Raw genomic sequence first — 26,047 nt, 5'->3', positions numbered from 1 at the left:
GAGTTTATTCACAAAAGACTGGAATTCCAGAGGCCAGCGGAAACAGACAAAGGAGGGTAGTACAGAACTTCACTGGCAACTAAAGGTCTAGCTTGTGCAGCAAACATGAAAAGTGGTTGTGCGGGAACAAAAAAGTTTCCAGAAGAACTAAGCAAGAATTTTCTGTTTGTACGTGATCCAGTACCAGGCTGTGAGTCTCTTTTTCCTTTTAGATTTTTCTCTTCCTTTAGCGTTCTCCTTTTCTGAAAACATAAAATTGATGGCTCCCTTCCCAACCACTTTCCCCTTCCGGTTCCCTCCTTTTTCCTCACCTCCCAGGTTCTCTGCACAGCATTGGGAGCCCCGCCCCGCGCGTGAGGGGCAGGGACGGGGCGGAGCGAACAGAAGTGGGCGGGCCCTCCTCTATCGACGTGTGGCCGTTAGGACGCTGTGACGTCAGAGGACGTCCGGTCCGGCTCCTAGTATCTGTAAGCGCTTCTGTCCGCGTTTCTCCGGGCTTAGTAGCGTTTTTCTCCTAGGGTTGTGGTTCGCGCGTTGGAGCTGCTGCCGCCGCGGCCGGCTTCACGCCATTCCCTGCCCCTCGGCCCCCGGAGTGAGTCCGGCCTCCCCGCGAGGGTGAGCGAGGTCCGCCCGGAGCGCGCGCGAGGGAGGGTGCCCCGCGGGCGGGGACGGCGTCGGTTTCCCCAGCCGCGTGGCACGGCCGCCTAGTCGCGCCTGGACGCCCCCCGCACCTCCGGCCCTCCTGCTGCAGGCTTTGCCTCCCGAGCCGCAGTGACACCACCCCCGCCCCCCGGGCCTGTTTCTTCATTTCAAGACACGGGCCACGTCCTGAAGAAGTGGGAACCTTCCTGGAGAAGGGCTTAATACCGTATAAAACCGAGAACAATTCAGTTTTTAAGTTTACAAAACAAACTGGAGGGGTAAAAATGAGGCTCAACTTTCCCAGCGGATTTACCCCTGGGGACGCAGAAAATTTCACCCGAGGAACACCTTGTGATTATTTCCGGAGCTCATTTGGCGAGGGCAGTACACGTTTTTTCACTCTGTGTATCTTGTCACTTTAAATATTGGAAGGGTGACCTAGTGGATTTGGATGTTACTCCGTATCACCACCCACGAAACCTCTTGGCCTGGTTTGTCTATAAGACTTAGCTAACCACCACACGGTTGATGGATTGGGCATTCCGGCGTTAGCGTTGAAACCCAGGAAGTAGAAAAACTTTTGAGTGACCTTAGTCCTGTTCCAGGCACAAGCTGGTGTGTGATTTTTGCGATACTGTAATGAGAAATATAAATGTCGAGTTGTGCTTTCTTAGAACTGTCTCCCTGTATCGTGGACACGACTCCGCTTTGTTTGAATAAGAATATTTTTGTCTTCATGGAGGTTGTTTGTCAGTCCGCCGTGAAACTTGTAACCATGCTTGGAAGTTTCGGATTTGTAGATCTTGGATAGAGCCCAGAAGGCTCAGTCTGTACTTTTATAGATTTCCAGATAATTTTTGAGAACCACCCTTAGAAAAGACATTTTTTAAAAAGTATATGTAGTTTGAAGAATACTAGGAACTTTAAGTTTCTATTTCAAAGCAAGCATGTGGACTCGTTTGTGTATTTCTCCATTTATTAAGTGCTTAATTTATGCCCAAAGGGCTGGGAGGCAAAGCTTGTCAAAAAAGATAGAACTGGAATTTTCAGGGAACTTGTGGTCTTCAGATGGGATGAAAAGCCAAATAAAAATGTGTTATTTCGTCAAAATCTTGTTTTTTCTAAGTGTGGTGGTTCTTTCAACTAGCTGATAAAAGCCAGTTTTAAAGTCCTTATTTTGACGTGTGGTAAGCACATACTCTTAAATTTGAAGTTAAAATTACATGCTCACTGCAGGTAAAAGTGTAAGGAAAGGCAGCTTTCAAGGAGTCAGATTGATTCTGATGACTTTAATCTTTTTTCAGAAAGGATAGTTTGGCTTTGTAGTTGATGTCATTTGACATGACTCTTGGATGTTTTATCTAGGTACTATGTGGGAGAAACTAGACATGAAGTCTTGGCAGCATCAGGTTATCTGAATATATAGCTTAAAAAGTGAAATAAACTGGGTAAATAATACATTCCTAATAATTTTGTTCACTTGGTACAGAGTAATTTTTAAAGGATATTGTGTAACATCAAAGAAACTTCTCTGTGGGAAAGAAAACCATTTTGGCTGTTAGGATAAATCTTTTGATGTTTACATTTTTTAGAACTATTTGATAATACAAATAAATGCTTTGTTTTTCTAAAGCCATCTATTTGGAATGGTGTAAGCTTAATATTTCATAAAAGCTTAAAATGTGCTTAACCATCACAATGGCAGAGTTGAGTTTAAAATTTAATGAGAATTAGAGCATTTCATTCTGCTGCTCCTCAGTTTCTTTAAAATAGCAAACACAACATGGCGATTATATCTTCTCTGCTTGCTTGTGTAGCTGCTGCTGCTGCTAAAGAAGGGAAAATGCCGAAAAAAAAGACTGGTGCAAGGAAGAAGGCAGAGAACCGCCGGGAACGGGAAAAACAACTAAGAGCATCAAGAAGCACCATAGATTTAGCTAAACATCCATGCAATGCGTCAATGGTAATGGGTCTTTTGGTTCTCAGTTGAAAAACTATGGAAATCTGTGTTAAAGGTGTGTCTGTTGTTTTCATTAACACCGAATAGCAGTTGAGTTCTGTTTGATTTTATAAATCCTGTCATACTATCTTGGCTACTATTGTATTGATCAAGAATACATAACTAGGAACTGTGTGACATTTTCCAGCCTTTCTAACCTAGTACACCTTCCTCAACTTATCCTATTAATTGGAGCCTTTCTCCCACATGTCATCATTACCTCATCCCTTCCTCGGACCACGTTTTCTCTGCGTTGTCCCCAAACTGGGATTTCCACGCCTCTGTACTTTTTCTCTTCCCATTCCTTTTTATGTGTATTTTTGTTCATCAGACATTTATGAAGTGCTTAATATGACTTAATTCCTCAAGTGTTTATCGTGTACCTGCTCTGCTATTTTAGGCACTATGGAGGATCATAGGTGAATGACAGTCTCTGTTTCCACAAGCTGTGGGCTCAGTTGTTTTCTGTATTACCTAATGTTTATAAATTACAGAAATCCAAGTTAAGTAACTTCAGGGAGAAATAGAGTTGACTGAATGAATAATGGACTAACTTGTGTAGTTGGAAGCACAAGGATGTAGCTGGGATGCGGGAACCTGGAACAACTTCTAGTTGTGTCCCTTTCTTTTATTTAGTTCCATTTTCTCAGATTGTTTTATTTCGTTTGGGTTCATAACCACTGGGTTTATAGCTTGCATGTTACAGCACATATTGTCCTAAAAGAGGGAAAGCGTTCTGATAGGTTGGGCGTGGGTGGGTGCCCATCCCTGGGTTAACCGACATTTATGACTGGGTTGGGGGGTGAGGGGGAGCAAGGTTACATTGTATAATTAGGACAGTGGGGACTCCGTTCTCTGTGCCAGGGTCATTTCTAGAGAAGAGAAGGAAGACGAAATGACTCATCCATAAATATATGCAGTAAGGGCTAGACTTTGGTAAGTGCTGCAGAAAAGGTACAATTGGGGCTAAGGTATATTAGGAGTAAAAGGTGGTAAAAGATGAATGTGGGGGCGGGGGTTCAGTTCATAGAAGAGGTGGGATCATCACCAGAGCTTGCAGCAAGTAAAGGAGTGAGGAGAGACTTTTCAGGGAGATGTATTAGAATAAGTAAGGCATGGAAAAGAAAGAGTACAAGACGTATTTTGAGAACGACTGGCAAATAGTGATTTGAATCTAAAGGGAAGAGGCCAACAAAGTTTGAAAAGTGACTAGAGGCCAGATTGTGGAGTTCTTGGTACCATTTTCAGAATTCTGGATTTTCTATGCGCTTCAACATGCTGTGTTCCCTACTGTTTCTTGTACCATTCGGTGTTATTTTTCTGATTCCTTAGGAAAAAAAATTCAAAACACAGACCACTACTGTTTTTAGCCTCTTTTGTGAAAATGCCGCTGCTTTCTCTAGTGTGGTATGCCCAATAGCATACCTTTGTTATTAAAGTGTGTGTAGATGCTGGTATACATGGGCTTTTGAGCAAGTGTCACTTACATTTTAACAGAAAAATGGGATATTCTTTATAATGCAAGTGACTTTGCAATTTTCATCCGGTAGAAAGATTAATGTTATGTTTTTATATTTTACAGGAATGTGACAAGTGTCAGAGGTAAATTTTATTTGTTTTTCTATCTTTTTTCTATTTATATGTAATAACATAGATGGACCTTTTACCTGATATTGACTGTATTTAAAAATTTTCTTTTACATGACAAGGCGGCAGAAGAATAGAGCATTTTGCTACTTTTGTAATTCTGTACAGAAGTTACCAATTTGTGCACAGTGTGGTAAGTATATGGTAAAAATGCATGCCTTTTCTTTTACTAAAACATTTATTTGGTATTTATTTAGTTTGAACCTGTGGGTTCATCATTATCATTTACGATAGTGTTATGCTTACTGTTAATAAGATAACATAAAATGTTATTTGGCCTACCAGAAAACTGTCACATGTTGGTTTTATCTGTTTGATGTCACGCTGGAAAAATAATTAAGATACAATTTTGGTACCATGTATGTTTTTTTAAACATGAAAAGATTAAATTTCAAACTAATAAGATTTGGTGATCCTGAACTTTTCTTTATGCTGTCTTAGTCTTGTTGATATCTTTTGTTTACTTCTCTAACTTGATTCTTGCTGATACTGCCTGCAGTATGTTGGTTAGACCATTGAACGTGATTTCATTGAACATTTACCTGGGGCTGGTTTTTGTGATCACTTGTTTTCTTATTTGGTTCTCAGTGTATGATTCTTGAGTTTCCTCACATGTATTCCCAAGTAAGTGGAATAGAAATCCTAAGCCATGTACTTAATGAATTTTTATTCAGAGTGAATGATTATTCAGAGTGAAACTATATAGTAGTTCACAGAACAGCAAAGTTGATGTTTCCCAAATAGTCTTCCACGGAGCACTTGGTATATTAATAGGTATTCTTCAAGCAATGCGCGCCTTTGAGACGTACTGCATGTTTCCCTCACTGCCATCGGGGAGAATTCTGTTACATATGTGTATGTGTAAGATTCTGTAGACCTCCAGTAAAGAAGCCTGATTAATTGTATTCATTCCAGAACCACTCCCCAAACTTTTGTTTAAACACAGGTTCCCCTTTGGTTATGGGATGATAGTTTCAGGTGAAACACAGTTTGAGATATGCTCATTTAAATGTATTTATGCATGGTAACATTGCAGAAAGTTAGGAAGGCTTAGGGCCACACCCCTGAATATTTCCAGCTTCCAAAGATGTCTTTGAAGTCTGTAATTAATGGAAAGGAGAACACTAGCCTAGATAAACCTATCATCTGCTGGTTTTTATATCTTTATTCACTAAAGACAAATGGATGTAGAATGCGAAAATACAGATTGTGGAGAAGATGGAGATACAGCCTCGCGAGGCCCTTTGCCTGTCTTCAGCGTCTGGAGCGCTATGCGTGGATGCCTCTCCTGCTCACTAGTTCTTGCCCTTGGTGTTGGACATGGAACAGTTGGGGTGCTGCTGCCTCTCATTTCCAGTTTCTCTTTCTTCCTGTTTCCTCTTGTCTAGCTTGGTTTCCTAGGTAATCAGGGTAATGGAAAATCGAGAGTCTTCTGTTTCTTCCGTGTTCTACTTTGTGGTGTCTGAGATGTGTGATTAGTATGTCACCGTTAATCCTTTCATGGCATGTGATAAATGAATTTCCTGATGGTGTTTCAGATTGCTAATTTACTGCTAGATCAGAGCTCCTGTGGTTGTATTGTGATTTTTTTGCTTTATCACTGTGTTCTTGAGTTTTTGTGCTCACTTGGGCGCTATTTGACAATTCTTTTGGAAGAATGCTTACCTGGGAGCTATGTTTATAAATTTTTAACTATGGATAAACATAAAAAATGAACTAGGTAATTTGAATAGTTATTTTATATTTGGTTTGAGATCTTCTGTGGAAAGAAGCAGTCCCTTCAAATCAGACTGCCTTTATTGTGAATTATAAAATGTGCGTATCACTTTGAAATCTCTTAATTCATCTGAAAATTCAAAAAATGCACAAGGTTTTAAACTGTTCTAGTGATGATTAGATAAGAAAGCATAACCTTTAATTTCTGATGTTACTACAAACATGAAGTAGTATATAAATTCCTAATCTGAAAAGATCTGACTGTTAAGATCTCAGTTATATCCATTTTCTTTTTTCAGTTATGTAAGCAGTAAACAGTGCTAGTCTCTATTTTCAAATTATTTCCGTAGGATCTTGGGCTAGATAAAAAGAGGAATTAGTGAATATTTACATGGACCACTTTGTAAGACTAATAGTGAAAATTCATTTCTTTGCTAGGGAAAACAAAGTGCATGATGAAGTCTTCAGACTGTGTCGTAAAGCATGCTGGTGTCTACAGTACTGGCCTTGCCATGGTGGTAAGCTTCTTGTCATATCTTTTATACCAGTAGATTTCCAAGGTAATAGAGAAGGCATTCTTACCAATATGCAGTTATTTGTTCCCAAATGGTATTGCTTTGTCCCTTGGTTCAGTTAGTCTGGATTATCTGGCATGGTTTTGTATGATTTTCACTTATTCTCCACATGTTTTTGACTACTTCTTTTCTTACTGGGAAATGTACAGACGGCTTCCTTCTTTCTTACTGGGAAATGTACAAGGAATGGAAACTCATCTAATATGGACCCAAACAATTCATTTATCAGTGGGGCCTTTTTAATGTGTCTTAATTAGACCTCAACAATATATTATTCCCACATTGCAGGCAGATTCTTTACTGTGAGCCCCCAGGGAAGCCCTTTCCATATTAAAAGTTCTGCTAAATTAAGATTCAGGCTTTTGGTTGAATAAGCAACCTAAGTTCCAAAACAACCTATGATTAATTGTATTTTTAAAGCCTTGCATTTGAGAAAAGAGTACGTAGTTAACAGAGTTTTCCTCTTCACTACATATAGACATAATGTACTTTATTGCATGTAGTTATCCTTCATGACATGTAGAATTTTCAAAGGAAGTTCATTGTTTTAAATAATAGAAACAGTTGTGTCCTGTGATGCATTTTACTCTTTTTTCCACTAAAAGATGTTATCCTTTTGACCCTTTTTACCATATTCTATTGTATTAATTTATGCTCAGTTCCAAATATCAGTCCATGAGGAATATAATATTTAAAGTAGAATATAAGTAATAATTTTCCAAGAACACATAATTTTTCATCATAAAGTAGACCTTTGCGTTTTTCATGTGTGCATGTCTTACAGAAGTAAGAGCCAGAATTATAATCATCTTGTGAAAATTCTTCTTTAAGTATAGGATTGGCAGTGTTGCCTTTATTCAGAAGCTGTTATAATCTTCCTTGGTATGTCTAGATTTATCAAATTACTACTTTTTTAATTCACTGAATTGTGTTAGTGTGAATGATCTCTTATATAAAGAATACATTTAAGTAGAATCATGCATTGTTAGCTCTGAGTCCTAGAATAGTGATTTTCTGGCCATTTTCTATTTGCCAGTTAAGATTCCCTCTCCCTTCACTCTTCTCCACCCTGATTTGTCATGGGAGCCTGGCCTGTGTGTGTGAACTGGGTCGGTGACTTTCTTACTTATGGCTTTTTTTTTTTTTTGGCTTCAGCCCATGGAGGGGCTGACGAGGGGAGGAAATTACGACCTGGGTGTTTATTCTTCCAGCTTTCTCCCTACCATGTTGTCCTGGTCTCCTTTATTTGAATAGGTAGTCCTCTTCATATGGCTCTCTCTTGTGGTTCTAGAACCTTCTTCTTCCCCTTGCCTGTATCCCTTCAGGTCTACGGGTATATGTGTATCATCCCTTGATGGCTTTTTATGCCCTTCCCTGTTATTTGTAAATTCTCTCTTTAAACTCCCTTGCATCACCCAGGTTAGTGTGTCATCTTTCTTCTGAGTTAACATTCGAGGATTTGTTATCCACACTGGTAATCTACTTCTACAAGTCCAAAACATTCTTCCTATTTGTTCTTTACCACTTTTGTTACGGAGCCTTGAATTGTGTTGAATGCGACACTGAACATTGAGGTTCAGAAGACCTGGATTTAAATCACGGCTCCTCTCTAATGTAGCTCTGGAACGGCTCCTCTCTAATGTAGCTCTGGAACTTGCATCATGCCCTGTCCCTCCTCACCTGTAAAGGAAACACCGTTCAGTTCCATTTTCTGAAGAGTCTTTCTAGCTCTTAGTGTCCTGTAGATGTCATGGTGTCATTGAAAGGCATAGTCTTAACAGTCTTATCTTGACAGAGGATTGGAGTCTTATTGCCTTGTCATTTAGCAACATATTTTACTTTAGTTTTTTTCTACAAAGAAGTATATTAATGGTTTACAATATGTGCTGTGTGTGTGTGTTCAGTCACTCAGTCATATCTGACACTTTGCGGCCTCATGGAGTATAGTTTGCCAGGCTCCTCTGTCCTTGGGATGTTTCAGGCAAGAATACTGGAGTGGGTTGCCGTTTCCTACTCCAGGGGGTCTTCCCAATGCAGGGATCAAACCGGCATCTCCTGTGTCTCCTGCACTGGTAGGCAGACTCTTTATCCACTGAGCCATTGGGGATTTAAAACATAAGCTGCTTTAAAAGAAAAAAGATGCTGGCAGAAATTTAACATTTTCTCTCTGTTATTCTAGAAAAGTTACATGATTATTTTATAAATTTCACAGGTAAGGATCTTTCTTAAGTCAGAAATGTTAATATTTGAAAAAGTTCAGTTTAGTTAACAAAATTGCTATAGGACAGGGATGTTTGAATTGTGGGCTCTAGACTTCATTTAATTTAAAATCAGTTTGACGACTGTCCACTCTTTGACTTATTTTAATGATTAACGTTAGAGTACGTGTATAGTTTCCCTCTTGCTTCTTTTCCTTTGGATTTGTAGCGTAGATTTGTGTATTGTAAATAACTATTGCTGAAGAAGTTGGATCTTCAGGGAACCTTGTTTAATTTTGGGTTAGAGAAAGCAGTACATTTTTAAATGTAGCCACTCTATCACTGAATGTTGATGAGTGGCTGAATGCATATAATTTTGGTGATAACCTTTACTTAAATAATGGTCGTAGCCAGTCAGGTGGCAGAGATTAATTTTTGGTGTTTTTTTGTTGCAGGGTGCAATATGTGACTTCTGTGAAGCTTGGGTCTGTCATGGTAGGAAGTGTCTCAGTACACATGCCTGTGCCTGCCCGCTTACCGATGCTGAGTGTGTGGAATGTGAACGGGGTGTGTGGGACCACGGTGAGTGGTCACATACAAGTGATGAGCTTTGCTGGAAGTGAAGGATGACCTTGAAACATTCTAGATGCTCTAGTTTGATTTTTCTTTTTACAGGATACTCTCAGCCCTAAGTATTGGCACTGTTCCCATTATCAGTATAGTTCAGGGGTCCCCAACCTCCAAGCCACAGACTGGTACCTCCCGTCAGATGAGGAGCTGAGATGAGAAATAAAGCACACAATAAACGGAATGTGCTTGAATCATCCTGAAACCATCCCCCCACATCCCCAAACCTGTCCCTGGTGCCAGGAAGGTTGGGGACCAGGTAAACTTTAGTTGGAGAAAGGATTTATACATACCAACATTAAGAGGCAGTGCTAGGATTGTCTACCAAGGCAGGTAGGGAGGGGAGTTACGTACCGGAGAGGAAGTATCTCTCAGCATTGCACGTTATATTGGGAGCTAGGATATAGTGGGAGTTCATTCTCTTGGTTCAGTCGGTTAGTTTTCTTTGTAGCTTTTACCAGAACAAGAATTGCTGTGCTATTTTGGTATACATCTGAGATAACTTGCCATCTTTTCTGAGCAGTTTTATAGATGAGAATTTTTTAAATTAAACTTTTATTATATTTACATTTGTGGGTTTTGTTCTTTAATCCAATAGGAGGCAGAATTTTCAGTTGTTCTTTTTGCCATAACTTTCTCTGTGAAGATGATCAGTTTGAACATCAAGCCAGCTGCCAGGTTTTAGAAGCGGAAACATTTAAATGTAAGTTTTTAATATGTTACATGTTCTTTATACCTAAGATTCTTAATAGTGTAAGTGTTAAACTTACGGGAGAAGGAATCTGGTTTTTGATGTGGCCTCTTATGGACTATAATCTAATTCAGTATCTATTTTCTGTTTCTAGAAAAAATTCAGAACACATACAGTCCATTGTTTTCCAGCAGTGGTGCCAGTGGCATTTGGGTTGGGTCAGTTCTTCATTTTGTGGGATTGATCAGGCATTGCAGGGCTCGTAGCATTCCTGATCCTGAGTACTGAATGGCGTTTTCACTTTCAAGTTATTACAATAACTAGCCCCTCTCCCCGACCCTATTTTCAGATGTCCCCAAATAAGTGGTTCAACCCCTAGTTTGTTCCTGCTTTTGGTTCTAGTGACTCTTAGACAGTCGTCTGATTGGAAATACCTGTGGAGGTTTTTAGAAAATGGAGGTACCCAAGTCTCATCCTTGGAGATTTTAAGTCTGTGGTGGGGGCCAGGCATCTGTATTTAGCCTGTTCCCATAATTCTCATGTATATTCCAGTTTGAGAACCAGTGTTACTGATGGGTTCATGGTATCATTTTTACAGATAAGATTGTATTATATTCTTACTCTGTTAATTTCTCAAAAGCTCGAGTTTTAGATTCAAACATTACTTGATTTCTTTTTTTTAATTTAAATTTATTTATTTTAATTGGAGGCTAATTACTTGACAATATTGTATTGGTTCTGCCACATATCAACATGAATCCGCCACAGGCATACACATGCTCCCCATCCTGAATTCCCCTCCCACCTCCCTCCCTGTACCATCCCTCCTGGTCATCCCAGTGCACCAGCCCCATGCATCCTGTATCGAACCTGGACTGGCGATTCGTTTCTTATATGATATACATGTTTCAATGCCATTCCCCCAAGTCATCCCACCCTCTCCCTCTCCCAGAGTCCAAAAGACTGTTCTATACTTCTGTGTCTCTTTCGCTGTCTCGCATATAGGGTTATCGTACTTGATTTCTTACGGGCCATATGTTTTGGGGCAAATTACCAAATCTTTCTAAACCTGAGTTTTGTTATGTTTTAAAAGGAAGATGCTAATTTTTTCCAAGAGTTAATTGAGAAGAGAATCCATATGAAGCATCAGGACGGTACCCTTTCTAAGGGTACTTAGGAAGCCCTTAGTAAATAGTAGACACCATTGTAGGAAAGGCTGAAATTCCAGGTTCACTCTCATGAATTTGGTTCTTGTTCTACTATAAAATGTTAATCCTTACACTCATCTATAACATCTATAAATACAAAGTTGGTAAGTCATCAGTCTAACACAATGTCCAAACACATATGTAATTCTCACAGTATTTATAAAGAAAATGTCAAAAGATCAAAGGAACATGTCAAAGTAGTTAGCATTTTTCAGCTGTTCCTAGACTTGTACAGAATGTGTAATATAAAAATTGAAATATTTTATTTGAAAATTGGGAGCTTTATGTATTTTATAGTATTTAAACCCAAAGACAGGCAACTTTGAGTGATAAAGTTTTAGTGATTTGGTAAAAGACAAAGGAAAAATAAAGATACTGAATAGTGGAAGGGATTTTAATATAAATCTGTTACCATGTCTTTGATACCTCATATTAAAGTCATTCTCATTGCAGATTCACAGGTTTCTTTGGCTTAGTGTAATTTATCCTCTTTCTTTACTTTTTTTCATTGCTTTATTTTTCCTTTGTCATTCTTCCTTTGCCAGTTGCCATTCAGTGGTTGAAATGTTTGCTCTGAAATACTGCCCTAATCATACATATAAGCCCCAAAGATAGTTTGTTTCTACTCCCTTGCTGGTCGTATCTCATCATTTTTGGATTTGAACTTATAACTATGAATGGGAAATTATGGGAATTCTTTAAAATACTTATTTTACCTGCATAACCAGTGGGAAGAATGTCTTGAGAGGAAAAAAAATCCCCACACATGTGTGTACTCTGTCTTTATTTTTTCAAATAATGAAAATGGCTTGGGGGCCTCCAATTTAAGTGGCTGATTATCAGTAGTCTTTGATGTATCCAAACCTGCTTTCTTTTAAAATACTCTGAAGACACAGAAAGAGATTTAAAAAGAAAACCATTCCCCAGTCTAAAACTAGGAAAGTCACAATATTTTTTAGAATCTGGAAGAAATGCATTTGTAAATATAAACTCAAGATTTTAATTCTTCGGGAGAAAAATGAACGGGACAGATAACTGGAGCGCCTGTGTGTGGGGCTGAGGTAGTTAGCAGCAGACTGGCAGAGCCACGTCCCGCCAGAATGGCTTGGGTTCTTGAGAGGTGACGTAGCGGTGGACAGCAGGGAATCTCTTAGAATTGTGTCTCTGAGGCGTGCCCAAAGCTCAGCTGGCGGGGGTGGGAAACGCTTGGTGCACAGGGAAATCGGGTGAGGCACTTTATGCTTTCAGTGTGTTCCGGTGCTGTATTTGAAAGGGATTTACAGTGTGTGGGCTTCCCTGGTGGCTCAACGGTAAAGAATGTACCTGCCAAACAGGAGACAGAGGTTCGGTCCCTGGGTCGGGAAGATCCCCTAGAGAAGGAAATGGCAACCCACTCCAGTATTCTTGTCTGGGAAATCCCATGGACAGAGGAGCCTGGTGGGCTACAGTCCCTGGGGTCTCAAGAGAGTCGGACACTACTGAGCAACTAAACAATAATCCATTTTTTGACTGAATGAAGACTGAACCTAAGAATTCCGGATATATCTTCAAGTAGAGATGATTGAGGTTTCAGGCTTTTTCCTCCACAGACTGAAACAATATAGTTTATAGGAGTAGTTTGGTATGCCTATATATATCTAACGTTTGGTGAGTACGCAGTTGATTTTTACTTTTACTGTTAGCATTTAGGACAAGTAATACAAATCCATCTGGTACTGTGGAAGGAAGAGCGGGGTTGGACAGAAACAATAATAATACACATAGTTGAGAAATCATCCTTGAGTTTTTAAAAAAATAACTCCCTGGCCCAGAAAAAAGCTTCCCATGATCCAGACAAATTTAATAAAAGAATCCCCAAGTTAGAAATATCTGGTCAAATATTTGAATTATAAAGATAAAATTCCTTTTGTTTACTTTTCTTTTTTCAAGACCTCTGAGTAAATTGAAAGTTAATAGTTTATATTTATGCTGTATCAGGGTAAGGCTTAGTTTATTTTTTTGTTCTTATATGTCTCTTAATTATTTTTGTCTTCCATTTGTGACATACTCAATATATGCCAGACATTTTGGGTATTCCAAAATATTTGCACTTAAGTGTAGATTTTTTTGCATTAATTGTAGATAATGACCAAAATTAAATGTGGCTTACTGACTAAAATAGAGATATTTTGGGATTTTTCCATCTGTTTTCCTGCCCCCTTGAACATTATTTTCTCTTCATAGTCACGCTTTTCCACCTTTTCTCATATCAGAAGTTTGCAAAGAATGGCAATAGCCTATACCACCAGGAGATAATATATATTAATGGAGATGTTATTCTTTTAAAAATAGAAATATTATATCATTAAGTGAAGAGTCTAGCCTGTGTCACGGGGAAAAAAAGATGTTTTACCATTTGTTTTAAAATATCACTAATGACATTTGCCATCTCCTAGTTTTGGAGGAATGGAAGGAGATTAGAGGATAATTAGAGTTGTAATAGTGAAAGAATGCTGGGGATGTGCATTTGCTGGTTTCCTTCCCTCTGGCTGGCAATTCCATCTCTTTTTTGTTTCCTCAAAGTTATGAGACAAAAGAAATGTTGATAGTTAATCTAAGATAAGACAGCACAAGTATAAATCTGTGGAAAATAATGTTTTCATTCCAAATTTGAATCTGGATATTATGTACTTTCCCACACAGGTGTTTCATGCAATCGGCTTGGTCAGCATTCCTGTCTCCGTTGTAAGGTATACTTTTATATTTTTTAGTTTTAGATTTGTTTCTAATTCCCATATATTCCCACCAGCCCTTAGAATATTTTTAGTTGTAATAAATCTATAAGGGTCCTTAAACATTATATGTGGGTTTGCCTGGTGGCTCAGTGGTAAAAGAATCCTCCTGAAATGCAGGAGATGCAGGTTCCCCTGGAGGAGGGCATGACAACCCACTCCAGTATTCTTGCCTGGAGAATCCCATGGACAGAGGAGCCTGGTGGGCTACAGTCTGTAGGATCACAAAGAGTCAGACACAAATGAAGCAGTTTAGCATACATGCCTGCAAACATCATGTAGTTTAATTCTTTTATTGTAGAGATTGTGAATGCAGTTGAGACAGCTTAAGAGACATTTCAGAACTCATCCAGTTGGCGTGTGTTGACTTGAACACTAGTGTGTGGGTCTGCTGAATCTTAGCTCAGTGTTTTCATACCTTATATTTATGGAGAACATTCTGACCAAAATGATGGGAGTATATTTTAATTTATGTCAAAATGGACGTGCTCGGTAGAGTTTGAGGAAAGTGAAGATTTCCATAATGTTCTGCTTCCTTATACCTTGTCTCCACCATTTCCATTTGTCAAGGATCACTGAACAGATGCACCCTGATTCACTTAGTCTCAGAGTAATTTCTGTGGTTCTTATTAATACGCCTAGTCGTATCTCTTCTTTCCCAACTCCTCTCCAAGTTGGTCTGTGCTGTTTCCTCTGCCTTAGACAACTCGTCCACTCTTGCTTACCCCGCTGCACCCCCATTCTCCGTATCTTAGATCTCAGCTAAGACATCACATCTCCTGGGAGTCTTTCCTGAATCCCTGACCTGGTTTGGTGCTCCTTCTCTGCTCTTGCATCTCCAGTTATGTGCTCCCAGTTAGACGGTATGCTCTGCGTGGATAGATGAGCTGTTCACCATTATCTCATCAGAGTCTTTGTGAATACTCATAGGAAAAAATGTGTCTGCATGTCACACCCTGTGTTTACTTTATGCCATGTGTTTAGGTCATAGTTCAGAAGAGTTCTGGCAGAGACCTTTTCCCTTAAGGAATTGAAATCAAGAATGTTACCAGTCCCAACAAAACTCATCTTCGCCTGAACAAAGTATATCTTTAAATTTCCTTGATATATTGAGTGATGGTCCAGAAAGAAGGCTGAGCACTGAAGAATTGATGCTTTCTAATTGTTCCAGGAAAAGAGAGTTCCAGACTTGATATTTTTTGGCTCCGTGCATGGTGACTACAGCTATGAATACCAGAAAAAGAGAGTTCCAGAAAAACATCTACTTCTGCTTTATTGACTGTGCCAAAGCCTTTGACTGTGTGGATCACAACAAACTGTGGAAAATTCTTACAGAAATGGAAATACCAGATCACCTTACTTGCCTCCTGAGAAATCTATGTGCAGGTCAAGAAGCAACAGTTGGAATAGGACGTGGAGCAACAGACTGGTTCCAATTCAGAAAAGGAGTACATCAAGGCTGTATATTGTCACCCTGCTTGTTTAACTTATATGCAGAGTACATCATGAGAAATGCTGGGCTGGATGAAGCACAAGCTGGAATCAGGATTGCCAGGAGAAACATTAATAACCTCAGATATGCAGATGACACCACCCTTATGGCAGAAAGTGAAGAATTAAAGAGCCTCTTGATGAAAGTGAAAGAGGAGTGTGAAAAAGTTGGCTTAAACTCAGTGTTCAGAAAACTAAGATCATGGCGTGTGGTCCCATCACTTCATGGCAAATATATGGGGAAATAATGGAAAGAGTGAGAGACTTTTTTTTTTTGTGCTCCAAAATCACTGCAGGTGGTGACTGCAGCCATGAAATTAAGACACTTGCTCCTTGGAAAAAAGTTATGACAAACCTAGACAGAGTATTAAAATGCAGAGACATTACTTTGCCGACTAAGGTCCATCTAGTGAAAACTATGATTTTTTCGGTAGTCATGTATGGATGAGAGAGTTGGACTATTAAAGAAAGATGAGCACTGAAGAATTGATGCTTTTGAACTGTGATGTTGGAGAAGACCCTTGAGGTTCCCTTGGACACCAAGGAGATCAAACCCCAGTCAATCCTCAAGGATATCAGTCCTGAATATTCACTGGAAGGACTGGTGCTGAAGCTGAAACTCCAATATTTTGGCCACCTGATGCGAAGAACTGACTCACTGGTAAAGATCCTGATGCTGGGAAAGATAGAAGGTGGGAGGAGAAGGGGATGACAGAGGATGAGATGGTTGGACATCATCACCGACTTGATGGACATGAGTATGAGCAAGCTCTGGGAGTTGGTGATAGACAGGAAAGCTTGGCGTCCTGCAGTCCACAGGGTTACAAAGAGTTGGACATGACTGATGGATAGGGAGGTCTGGTGTGCTGCGATTCATGGGGTTGCAAAGAGTCGGACACAACTGAGCAACTGAACTGAACTGAGTGACTGAACTGAACTGAATTGTGGTTCCCGAGAAGACTCTTAAGAATCTTTTGGACAGCAAGGAAATCAATCAATCCTAAAGGAAGTCACCCCTGACTATTCATTGGAAGGACTGATGCTGAAGCTGACGCTCTAGAACTTTGGTCACCTTATGCAAAGGGCCAAGTCCATTGGAAAAGACCCACGTGGTGGCAAAGATTGAGGGCAGGAGGAGAAGAGGGTGACAGAGGATGAGATGGTTGGATGGCATCACTAACTTAGTGGACCTGAGTTTGAGCAAACTCCAGGGGATAGTGAAGGACAGGACAGCCTGGCGTGGTGGCAGTCATAAGATTGCAACTACTCAGACATGCCTTAGCAACTGAACAACAAAAACATTGAGTGATGTCTTCATGTATTTTTTGAATTACTTATTTAACTTCCTAATTTTTATTTCTCCTATATAGGCTTGTTTCTGTGATGATCATACAAGGAGCAAGGTGTTTAAACAAGAAAAAGGAAAACAGCCTCCCTGCCCTAAATGTGGACATGAAACTCAGGAAACTAAGGATCTTAGCATGTCAAGTAAGGCTTTTCTTAAAATAACACTGGAGTGATTTTGCTTTAATGCATAGACAAGATTTGTTTCTTTCTTTCCTCTTTCAATTTTTGTTTTTGCCTTTTCTTCATATTTGAGAAGATGAACATGTTCTCCTAAGCAAATGGAATTTTATAGCCTTGGGAAATTGTGGGTAAAATTTTTCAGTTTAACATTAGAAATTTACCATCATTCACTTCAGTATTTGGCATTTGCTTCAATTAATGACATAGTGAATACTGACATTTAAGACCAAAAAGTGATTTGTCTGTTTTTGCTTTGGCTTCCTTGTTAAATAATTGTGTGGTAATAAATCCTTAATATTCAAGTTCTGGTAATCTTCAGTACTTGGAAGTTGGAACTCATTTTGAAGCTATTCTTAGGTGTCTGATATTTGAGCAGCAGTGCTTATTATGTTGTACATTGCTACTCTAGGAAATTGTTTTATGGTTTAATGTAATTTTTCCATGAAGGAATGCAACTACTATAATGTGCTTACAATAATGCAGCTCACAATTTTGTTAAAGAGAATTTGACTCTTTACCAAACATATCAGAACAGAACCAAAATTCTAAATGACTCTGACTGTACTTTGTTTAATCAAAGACACAGTTATGCAGTGAGGTGAGACATAATTTTTTGCACTAAACTTTGTTTTGCTAGTAAGGCAGAAGAAATGACAGGCTTTATTTTCTAGGATATCTGAATTACAAAATAGTTCTTTTGAGAAGAATATAATGACATGAAATCAGGTGTTCTATAATTTGAAAATATACTTTCAATTAATCAAACAAAGGCCTTTTAGACCTTAATGTTCCGTATTTAATGTATGTATCTAGAATGCTATTCTTATTTTGTTTTCCAACCTTGACTAGATTTAATGAAACGACACAGTCATGTTGATCATCTGTTTTGTATGATGTATATGTCGACTGTGAGTAGGAGATAACTGACTGTTTTTTCTGAGGTCTCCTTTTTTTCTTTTTGAAGTTTTATTTATTTATTGCTGTGCGGGTTCTTCTCTACTTGCAGCAAGAGGGCACTGCTCTCTAGTTGCGGTACGCAGGCTTCTCATTGCAGTGGCTTCTCGTTGCAGAGTATGGGTTTCAGTAGGTGCAGCACATGGGCTCAGTATTTGTGGAGCATGGACTTAGTTGCTCCGTGGCATGTGGGATTTTCCCATGTCAGGGATCGAACCCATGTCTCCTGTGTAGGCAGGTGGATGCTTTACTACTGAGCCCCCAGGGTCTTCCTTCTTTCCAGTTAAATTTTAAGTGAGTAAATAAGGAAAATGTGACTGACTTTTGCATTTGAGAGTAAGAAGCAGATAGGTTCACATAATTTTATGTGCTGTAGAGGATTTGGAGAATTTAATCAAACACCGCATATATATCTGTGTTTTGTAGCACGTTCCCTGAAATTTGGCAGGCAAACTGGAGGTGAAGAGGGAGATGGAGCTTGTGGGTATGATGCCTATTGGAAGAACCTTGCATCTGATAAGTATGCTGGTGCTGGCTGCCATGATGAGGAGGAAGATGAGTACGAAGCAGAGGATGATGAAGAGGAAGAAGATGAAGGTGGAAAAGATTCAGATGCTGAGTCATCAGATTTGTTTACTAATTTGAATTTAGGAAGGACCTATGCCAGTGGCTACGCTCACTATGAGGAACAAGAGAACTAGGAGAGCTGCTTGCCCTTTGATGACCTTGTCTTAGGAGCTGGGATCTGTGTGCTTGATGAATCATGTGTGAATGTTCAAAAGTATTCTACATACTGTTACTTAGCCTTGTGCAGAGACTAGTCACATTTATTGGGACAAGGAGTAGGGCATAGCATTTTAATAGGAACTGATAATCAGGCTTCTAACATAAGAAAAATGAATTTCAAGTGTAATATGATCGATCTAAGCAATTGAAGCATCATGGATTGGATTTTTACTGATTTCTGTAATCTAGTAGGTTTGCCAATTAAATACATATATAGGATAAAGGAATAGGATGATAATATATTTGTTTGAAATGAAATTGCTGTTTTTATTAAAAAACTGTGCTTATAAAATCTTTTTGTCTGATTTTGTAAAATGTAATGGGTAAAATGAATGATTGTATTTTTTCTTATTTGTCCATAGGATAAAAGTCAGGTGTTATCTGCTAAATTTTCATTAAATAGTCATGTTATCTTAAGTCATTATATGTATGTTTCAGCCATTGACTCATTCAGTTCTTTCTTCACAGTGTGTGTCCTGAAAATACCTGTTATTTATGCTTAAATGTATGGACAAAGGTGACCATATAGCCATTTTTCAGAGACACAGAATCAGTATTATCACACAGATGTTTTACCCAGGAAATTTGATTTCTCTTTGAATAAATCTAGTATCTCACTTATAAACTTTTGACATTTAATTTCTTATTCACACTGTTTTAAACCTATTTTGGAAAGCGTTCCAGAATTTTTGTATAAACTATGTCATTTTTTATCTAATACGTGAGATAGGTATCAGAAATGTATAGTGTGTGGTGGACACAGAGTGATTCAGCTGGACCCTGTCATTCATGGTGGGTGGGGAATGGTTGCAATTTACACTGATGATGCATGGGGATGGTTCGGTAGAAAGGAATGCAGTATTGGACTGGCTGGCATTTGAGAATCTGGAGAAAATTGAGCCTTGAGGATAACAGGGTCCGATGGCTACTACTGAGCCCCTGTTACTCCATAGAACTGTAATGAACAGCCGAGGGCAATAATAGGCACCAGAAAACCAGGCGTGGCAAGCCAGAGATCCTCTAGATGCATGCAGAGAAGCTTCCATCTCTTGTAGCAGGAGAACTGAGAACACTGAGGACCAAACCAGGACCTAGTAGTCTGAATGGATAAACTTCAAAAGACAGCTGTCAGTCAGGGCAGGTCTGTTTTGCAGTGGTCAAAGGACTGGGAAAGTTGAGGACTCTGACAAGTGAGATGGCGACATCTGAGTGAATGCTACTGAAGGTTTGCCCTCTCTAGATTCCTGAGCTTCGTGAGCCTGCAGTCACAGCCCACTTCTCTGTTAAGGGCAGGCAGCCCTAACCCGCTCCCAAGCTGGGTGGTAATGCACAGGTCTCTTTCCCCAGGCAACCTGTCCCCGCTTCAGGACTTGCTCTGTGTCCATGCCACGAGACCTAGAACGCGGGGTGAGCAGCTGTAGTTAGGGTTAAGCAAAACTCAGCCAGCGAGAGGCTGGGCCTGATGAGACAGGAGACAGACTGTACCCCAACGGAGCTGCAAGAATTGGCCTGGATGTATTGAGTAAAACAGGAGGAGAATGCTTGGGACTGGAAGCTGAAGGTATTGACTAGGAGGGGGAGAACTTGATAATAGCACTCACATTGGGTCTTTGGGTTGAAAAATAAGCTATCTTAATAGGATTTGACATCCTGATTAGGATCCCAGGAGGTGTGAACTCACTATTAGGGTGGCTTCTAGAAACATGGAAAAAGCAGTGGCCAATTCTGAACAAAGTTGAGTGGCCACTGGTGGAGGAAAGGATGGAAAGACTGAGGAAATGATATGCCAGAATGGATAGGTTTATCTTTGGATGATTATGTTCCATAGAAAGGCCATAAAGACGGGCTGATAGGGGCACAAGGGCCCCTAAAAAGTTTGGTGGTAACTGGAGGCTACAGCTAACAATAGAAACAAGCTACGGTAAAGGAAATCAGTCCTGAATATTCATTGGAAGGACTGATGCTGAAGCTGAAGCTCCAATACTTTGGCCACGTGATACAAAGAGCCGACTGATTAGAAAAGACCTTGATGCTGGGAAAGATTGAGGGCAGGAAGAGAAGGGGGTGACAGAGAATGAGATTGTTGGATGGCATCACTGGCTCAATGGACACGAGTTTGAGCAAGCTTTGGGAGATAGTGAAAGACAGGGAAGACTGGCATGCTGCAGTCTATCAGATCGCAAAGAGGCAGACACGACTTAGTGACTGAGCAACAACTGGAAAACTTAGCTTGCTGATGGCAGTGGGTGACAAGACCCAGAAACAGTGGCTTGTGGCGGTACCTACTTACAGAAAGTTAGTGGGGTCACAGTTAGGGTAACGAGGACCAAGGTGGGAGAGAGCATACACAGACACACCAGGAAAAAGGCCGTGTGAAGATGGAGGCAGAGAGCTACAAGCTAAGGAACGCTGAGAACTGCTGGCAACCACCGGAAGCTCGGAGGGAAACTTGGAGCAGGTTCACTCTGACGGCCTCCAGGAGGAACACCGCCAACACCTTGATTTCTGGCTTCTGGCTGCCTGGTCTGTGAGAGAATGCATCTCTGTTGTTTTAAGCCACTGAGTTTGTGGTCATTTGTTACAGCAGCCCTGGACAAACACCGTGGGAACCAAATGCAGATGCAGGAATTGTCATCTTTCCCAGATTCACTGGGGAACATCTTGCTTCCTATCTCAGTGACTTTGGGGATCTGATGACCCCAATCCATGGGTTCTCAAAGTCGGACGCAACTTAGTGACTAAACGACAAAGGTCACCACAGCATTGAGTAGAGTTCCCTGTGCTATAGAGTTTGTTCTCATTAGTTACCTATTTTATGCGTAGTATCAATAGTGTATATATGTCAGTCCCAATCTCCCAGTGTGATGGGGACAGCGGAATCTGGGTGGAATCTAGGGGATTTGCTTGAATTTTCAAGGTGTTCCTTGGCCCACTTGGGATTGTAAATAGACATGGCAAAGCGCCCCAGCCCAGGATGGGTATGGTGACTAGATCCCTGGGGGATAATGGTCTGGGTCACTCCACCAGCTAAGCCACTGAGACCAGCAGAGGTAGTAGCAGTCAATCTGCTTCCAGGTCGGACTGCTGCAGAGCTGCCTGGGTGGGATCCAGTCCTTCCTGGGGCACAGCATGAATCTGGTGACTGAGTGTCTTGACTGGCTATTTTGACTCAGTATGACTCAACCATGACAAATAGCTTTTAAATTAATATCCATATAAAAACTAGCAGCTGACTGTGTGGGCGTAAATATGTTTTCCTCCTGTGAATTTTGGTCATGTTGCAAACTTTCTCGGAATATTGTATCGATGTGTGTGAGGGTGACCTTTGTAAGTCACCTACAAGCTTCTGCTCATGCAGAATGTATTAGTCCAATTCAGGAAGTGAATAGACCATACAGCAGGCACACCTGTGCTTTACAGGACAACCCCAGCTACTTATTTGGCTAATGGGAACAGTTCAAAGGATGCAACTTAATATATTCATCATACTTTGTAGAATCAGATATGATAGTATAATGATAAATTAGACATATTAAAGTATTAGTAAAGAATCAGAACACAATATATGTAGAGGCCAGAAGATTTCTGATAGAGCCTGTGTGTGAAGGCAGAAGAATGCACTACGTGCAATTTGCTTATTTTCCCAAGCTACACTGAGAGGCTTAGTGTAAAGCCGCAAGCCTTTCCAGATTCTCAATTCTTTCCCCTTCTCTCAGAGTATCTGCTGGGCTCCACCACAGTCCCTCCCTTCCCTGAACAGTGGGCAGTAAATTGGCATTTGCTGGCAGTAAGCTAGGGCAAATGTAAGGTTCATCTTGTTAGTTTCTCATCTCGTAGGGATTGCTGTCCCCTTCATTACCTAATAGCCTGTGTCTTGAAACCTGTAATTTTATGTATTTTGTCCCTGTTTTTTTTCCGAGGTGGGGGAGTATCCTGGTCCCTGCTTCTGCAGTCGGCCTGTAGCGCTGTCATAATCTATACGCTTAACTCCATAGAAACTTGTTCTCCAGAGCTGACTGTTCTTTGACATATTTTCCATCCACATTTATAGGGATTCTGTTACTATTTTTAATCCATCAAAGAACAAAGGGAGGAAAAAAATCTCCTCATAGTACTGTGCATATCTATTCCTAACTCTATTAACTTAGTTGTATTAATAATCTCACTTTAAAAAAATTCTTGACAGGTTTCCATCAGAAAACAATAATAATTCTTACTACCAACTTTACATTTAGGCAATGTGTTTCAAAATTATATTGATTTCAGGTTTAATATAAATATGTGTTTTTACTCGTCAGGAGAAATCATGTGACTTGTTTTTATTTTTTAAAAAAATTTTCGCTATGCCACTTGGCATGTAGAATCTTAGTTTCCCTGACTAGGGATCTAACTCACACCCCTTGTATTGGAAAAGCAGAATCTTAACCTTGGACTGCCAGGGAAGTCCTCATTATTTTTATGTTTTAAAAAATGGAAGTTACATTTTCATATTCATAGAAGAAAAGTCCTAAGGCTAACGTGGTAAGAATCCTATAGTGTTGATGCTCTGGGGGAGCATTTTGTTATTAATTGCTATACCCTGAAAAGTTAAGCATCTGTGTCTTCCTGGTGGTGGAGAGCAAAGGATAAATAGAAAAGCAGTGCTCTGTAGATCTATAGCGGGTTTACAAAGTTAGAAATAACCCTCAGTGTCATCAAGTTTAGTTTCCCACTCTGTTCAGGAGTCTTCTGTAGATTGTTAATGCTTATCTCAAACTATGTTCCAAATAGGGAAAGGAATACGTCAAGGCTGTATATTGTCACCCTGCTTATTTAACTTATATGCAGAGTACATCATGAGAAATGCTGGGCTGGAAGAAGCACAAGCTGGAATCAAGATTGCCGGGAGAAATGTCAATAACCTCAGATATGCAGATGACACCACCCTTATGGCAGAAAGTGAAGAGGAACTCAAAAGCCTCTTGATGAAAGTGAAAGAGAAGAGTGAAAAAGTTGGCTTAAAGCTCAACATTCAGTAAACTAAGATTATGGCATCTGGTCCCATCACTTCATGGGAAATAGATGGGGAAACAGTGGAAACAGTGTCAGACTTTATTTTTTTGGGCTCCAAAATCACTGCAGATGGTGATTGCACCCACGAAATTAAAAGACACTGACTCCTTGGAAGGAAAGTTATGACCAGCCTAGACAGCATATTAAAAAGCAGAGACATTACTTTGTCAACAAAGGTCCATCTAGTCAAGGCTATGGTTTTTCCAGTGGTCATGTATGGATGTGAGAGTTGGACTATAAAGAAAGCTGAGCACAGAAGAATGATGCTTTGAACTGTGGTGTTGGAGAAGACTCTTGAGGGTCCCTTGGACTGCAAGGAGATCCAACCAGTCCATCCTAAAGAGATCAGTCCTGGGTGTTCTTTGGAAGGAATGATGTTGAAGCTGAAACTCCAATACTTTGGCCACCTGATGCGAAGAGTTGACTCATTTGAAAAGACTCTGATGGTGGGAAAGATTGAGGGCAGGAGGAGAAGGGGATGACAGAGGATGAGATGGTTGGATGGCATCACCAACTCAATGGACATGGGTTTGGGTAGACTCTGGGAGTTGGTGATGGACAGGGAGGCCTGGCATGCTGCAGTTCATGGGGTCACAAAGAGTCGGACACGATTGAGGGACTGAACTGAACTGAAATGAACTGATTGCAAAACTGCTTTTTTTTGAACTGTATATAGTTATGTCTATAGCTTAACAGGAAATGAGTATTATCATACAGAATAAAGTTAATCATCTGTACCTGAGACTTAAATAGATAGGATCATGGGATCCTGACTCATGCATAGAGTTTTAGATTTTTGGCATCATTAAAAATCTGTTTTAGTGCAGTAGGCAGAATAATGGCTTCCCAAAAAAGTCCACATCGTAATCCCAGGAAACTGAATATGTTATGTTACATTGCAAAGAGGAATTAAAGTAGCAAATGGAATTAAGTTTGCTAACCAGCTGATCTTAAAATATGGAGATTATTTTGTGTTGCTTGGATGGGCCTAATGTAATCACCAAGATTCTCAAACTTGAGGAGGGGGCAGAAGAAAAGGTTTCGGTGATGGGAAAAAAAAATCAGGTCTCCCTTGATGTCTTTGATATTGAGGAAGGAGACTACAAGCCAAGGAGTATGGGAAGCCTCTAGAACTGGAAAAGGCAGGGAACTGAATTCTCCCCTGGAATTTTCAGAAAGGAACAGCCTCACCAACACCTTCAGTTTAGCCCAATGAGTGTCAGCTAACTCAGCTACGGAACTGCAAGGTAACAACTTTCCACTGTTTTAAGCCACTAAAACTTGCTGTAATTTTGTTATAGCAGCAATAGGAAAGAAACAGTCATTCCCAAAACTTTAAATGAAAGTGTTAATTTAACACTTTGGCCTGTTTCTATAAATTAGAATAAAAAAGGTTTTCACATAGAATAGTTTGTATTTCCAAAAAAACTGAAATGCTCCCAGAGTTTACTGGGAAGTAATTATTAGATTAAGTCACAGGTTAGATGCAGAAATTTTAGCGATGCAACCCCTCAAAAAGAGAAAATAGAGGGCGGCAAACATCTTCCACAATATCAGCACATTGTCTGAGAGCGTTTACATTCATGAAGAAATTGAGAGCTGACTCCTGAATCTATACTTTTTGAGATACTCTTGCCAGGCTGCAATGAAAACCAAAGATGCTAAATTACTGAGACTGGCAGTCATCGTGGCTGTCATATTTGGTCTCTGGAGTTCTTTATTCAATATTGCCTATGAGGTTTTTGTAGACCAATGAGGGCTAAGTCATTAATGAAATTTCAAAATGAGCTCATTCTAAACATTAGGGAAGTAAGATTTTTATTACAGTACAACTTTCTTGGGCTAGATTTATGTTGAAAATCCCACACTTGAGTTCTATAAGAAAATGTACAGAGAGAAGAGAAATGGTCTGTGGCTGTTTTTCATATTTGAGACCTTGCGCAGCCCTGAGAATGCGCTTGTGGACTCTGATGAGTCCATGGGATAGGCTAGTTTTGAGGGCATAGCTATTTTTATGTAAAATCTATGTGCTTAACACAGGTGTAAAGTACAGAGTAAAAATAGCTGTAGACTCTAAATAGCTCCTGCAACTGTGAAGCAAAAACATTTTTTACATAGTTAATTCCAGGAAATGATTACCATATACAAGAACCACACCTCTAA

The 26,047-nt window shown here is 39.9% G+C and overlaps 1 protein-coding gene across 2 annotated transcripts; it reads left to right on the top strand.

Moving 5' to 3' along the window:
* The first annotated feature begins 473 nt into the window (after positions 1-473).
* On the top strand, positions 474-19,137 carry ZNF330 (zinc finger protein 330). Of its 2 annotated transcripts, none has more exons than XM_052654814.1 (10): positions 474-615; positions 2,460-2,605; positions 4,224-4,243; positions 4,351-4,421; positions 6,443-6,522; positions 9,233-9,359; positions 10,003-10,107; positions 13,986-14,032; positions 16,936-17,053; positions 18,473-19,137. In XM_052654814.1, the coding sequence occupies exons 2-10, from the start codon at positions 2,486-2,488 to the stop codon at positions 18,745-18,747; spliced, it is 963 nt and encodes a 320-aa protein (XP_052510774.1). In that variant the 5' UTR covers positions 474-615; positions 2,460-2,485; the 3' UTR covers positions 18,748-19,137. The 2 variants fall into 2 exon arrangements, with proteins under 2 accessions (XP_052510774.1, XP_052510776.1); XM_052654816.1 differs by lacking the exon at positions 474-615 and adding an exon at positions 1,237-1,257.
* The last annotated feature ends 6,910 nt before the right edge of the window (positions 19,138-26,047 follow it).

Source organism: Budorcas taxicolor, chromosome 17 (genome assembly GCF_023091745.1).
Source record: "Budorcas taxicolor isolate Tak-1 chromosome 17, Takin1.1, whole genome shotgun sequence".
Classification (NCBI taxonomy): domain Eukaryota; kingdom Metazoa; phylum Chordata; class Mammalia; order Artiodactyla; family Bovidae; genus Budorcas; species Budorcas taxicolor.
The sequence above is the reverse complement of the archived record's forward strand: the minus strand, read 5'-3'. Positions and strand labels throughout refer to the sequence as shown.

Excerpts from the sequence above, each read along its gene's own strand:
- ZNF330 (XM_052654814.1), top strand. The coding sequence starts at position 2,486 with ATGCCGAAAAAAAAGACTGGTGCAAGGAAGAAGGCAGAGAACCGCCGG. Across the intron at positions 4,244-4,350 it reads GAATGTGACAAGTGTCAGAG|GCGGCAGAAGAATAGAGCAT; the intron begins GTAAATTTTATT and ends TTACATGACAAG. Across the intron at positions 10,108-13,985 it reads AGAAGCGGAAACATTTAAAT|GTGTTTCATGCAATCGGCTT; the intron begins GTAAGTTTTTAA and ends TTTCCCACACAG.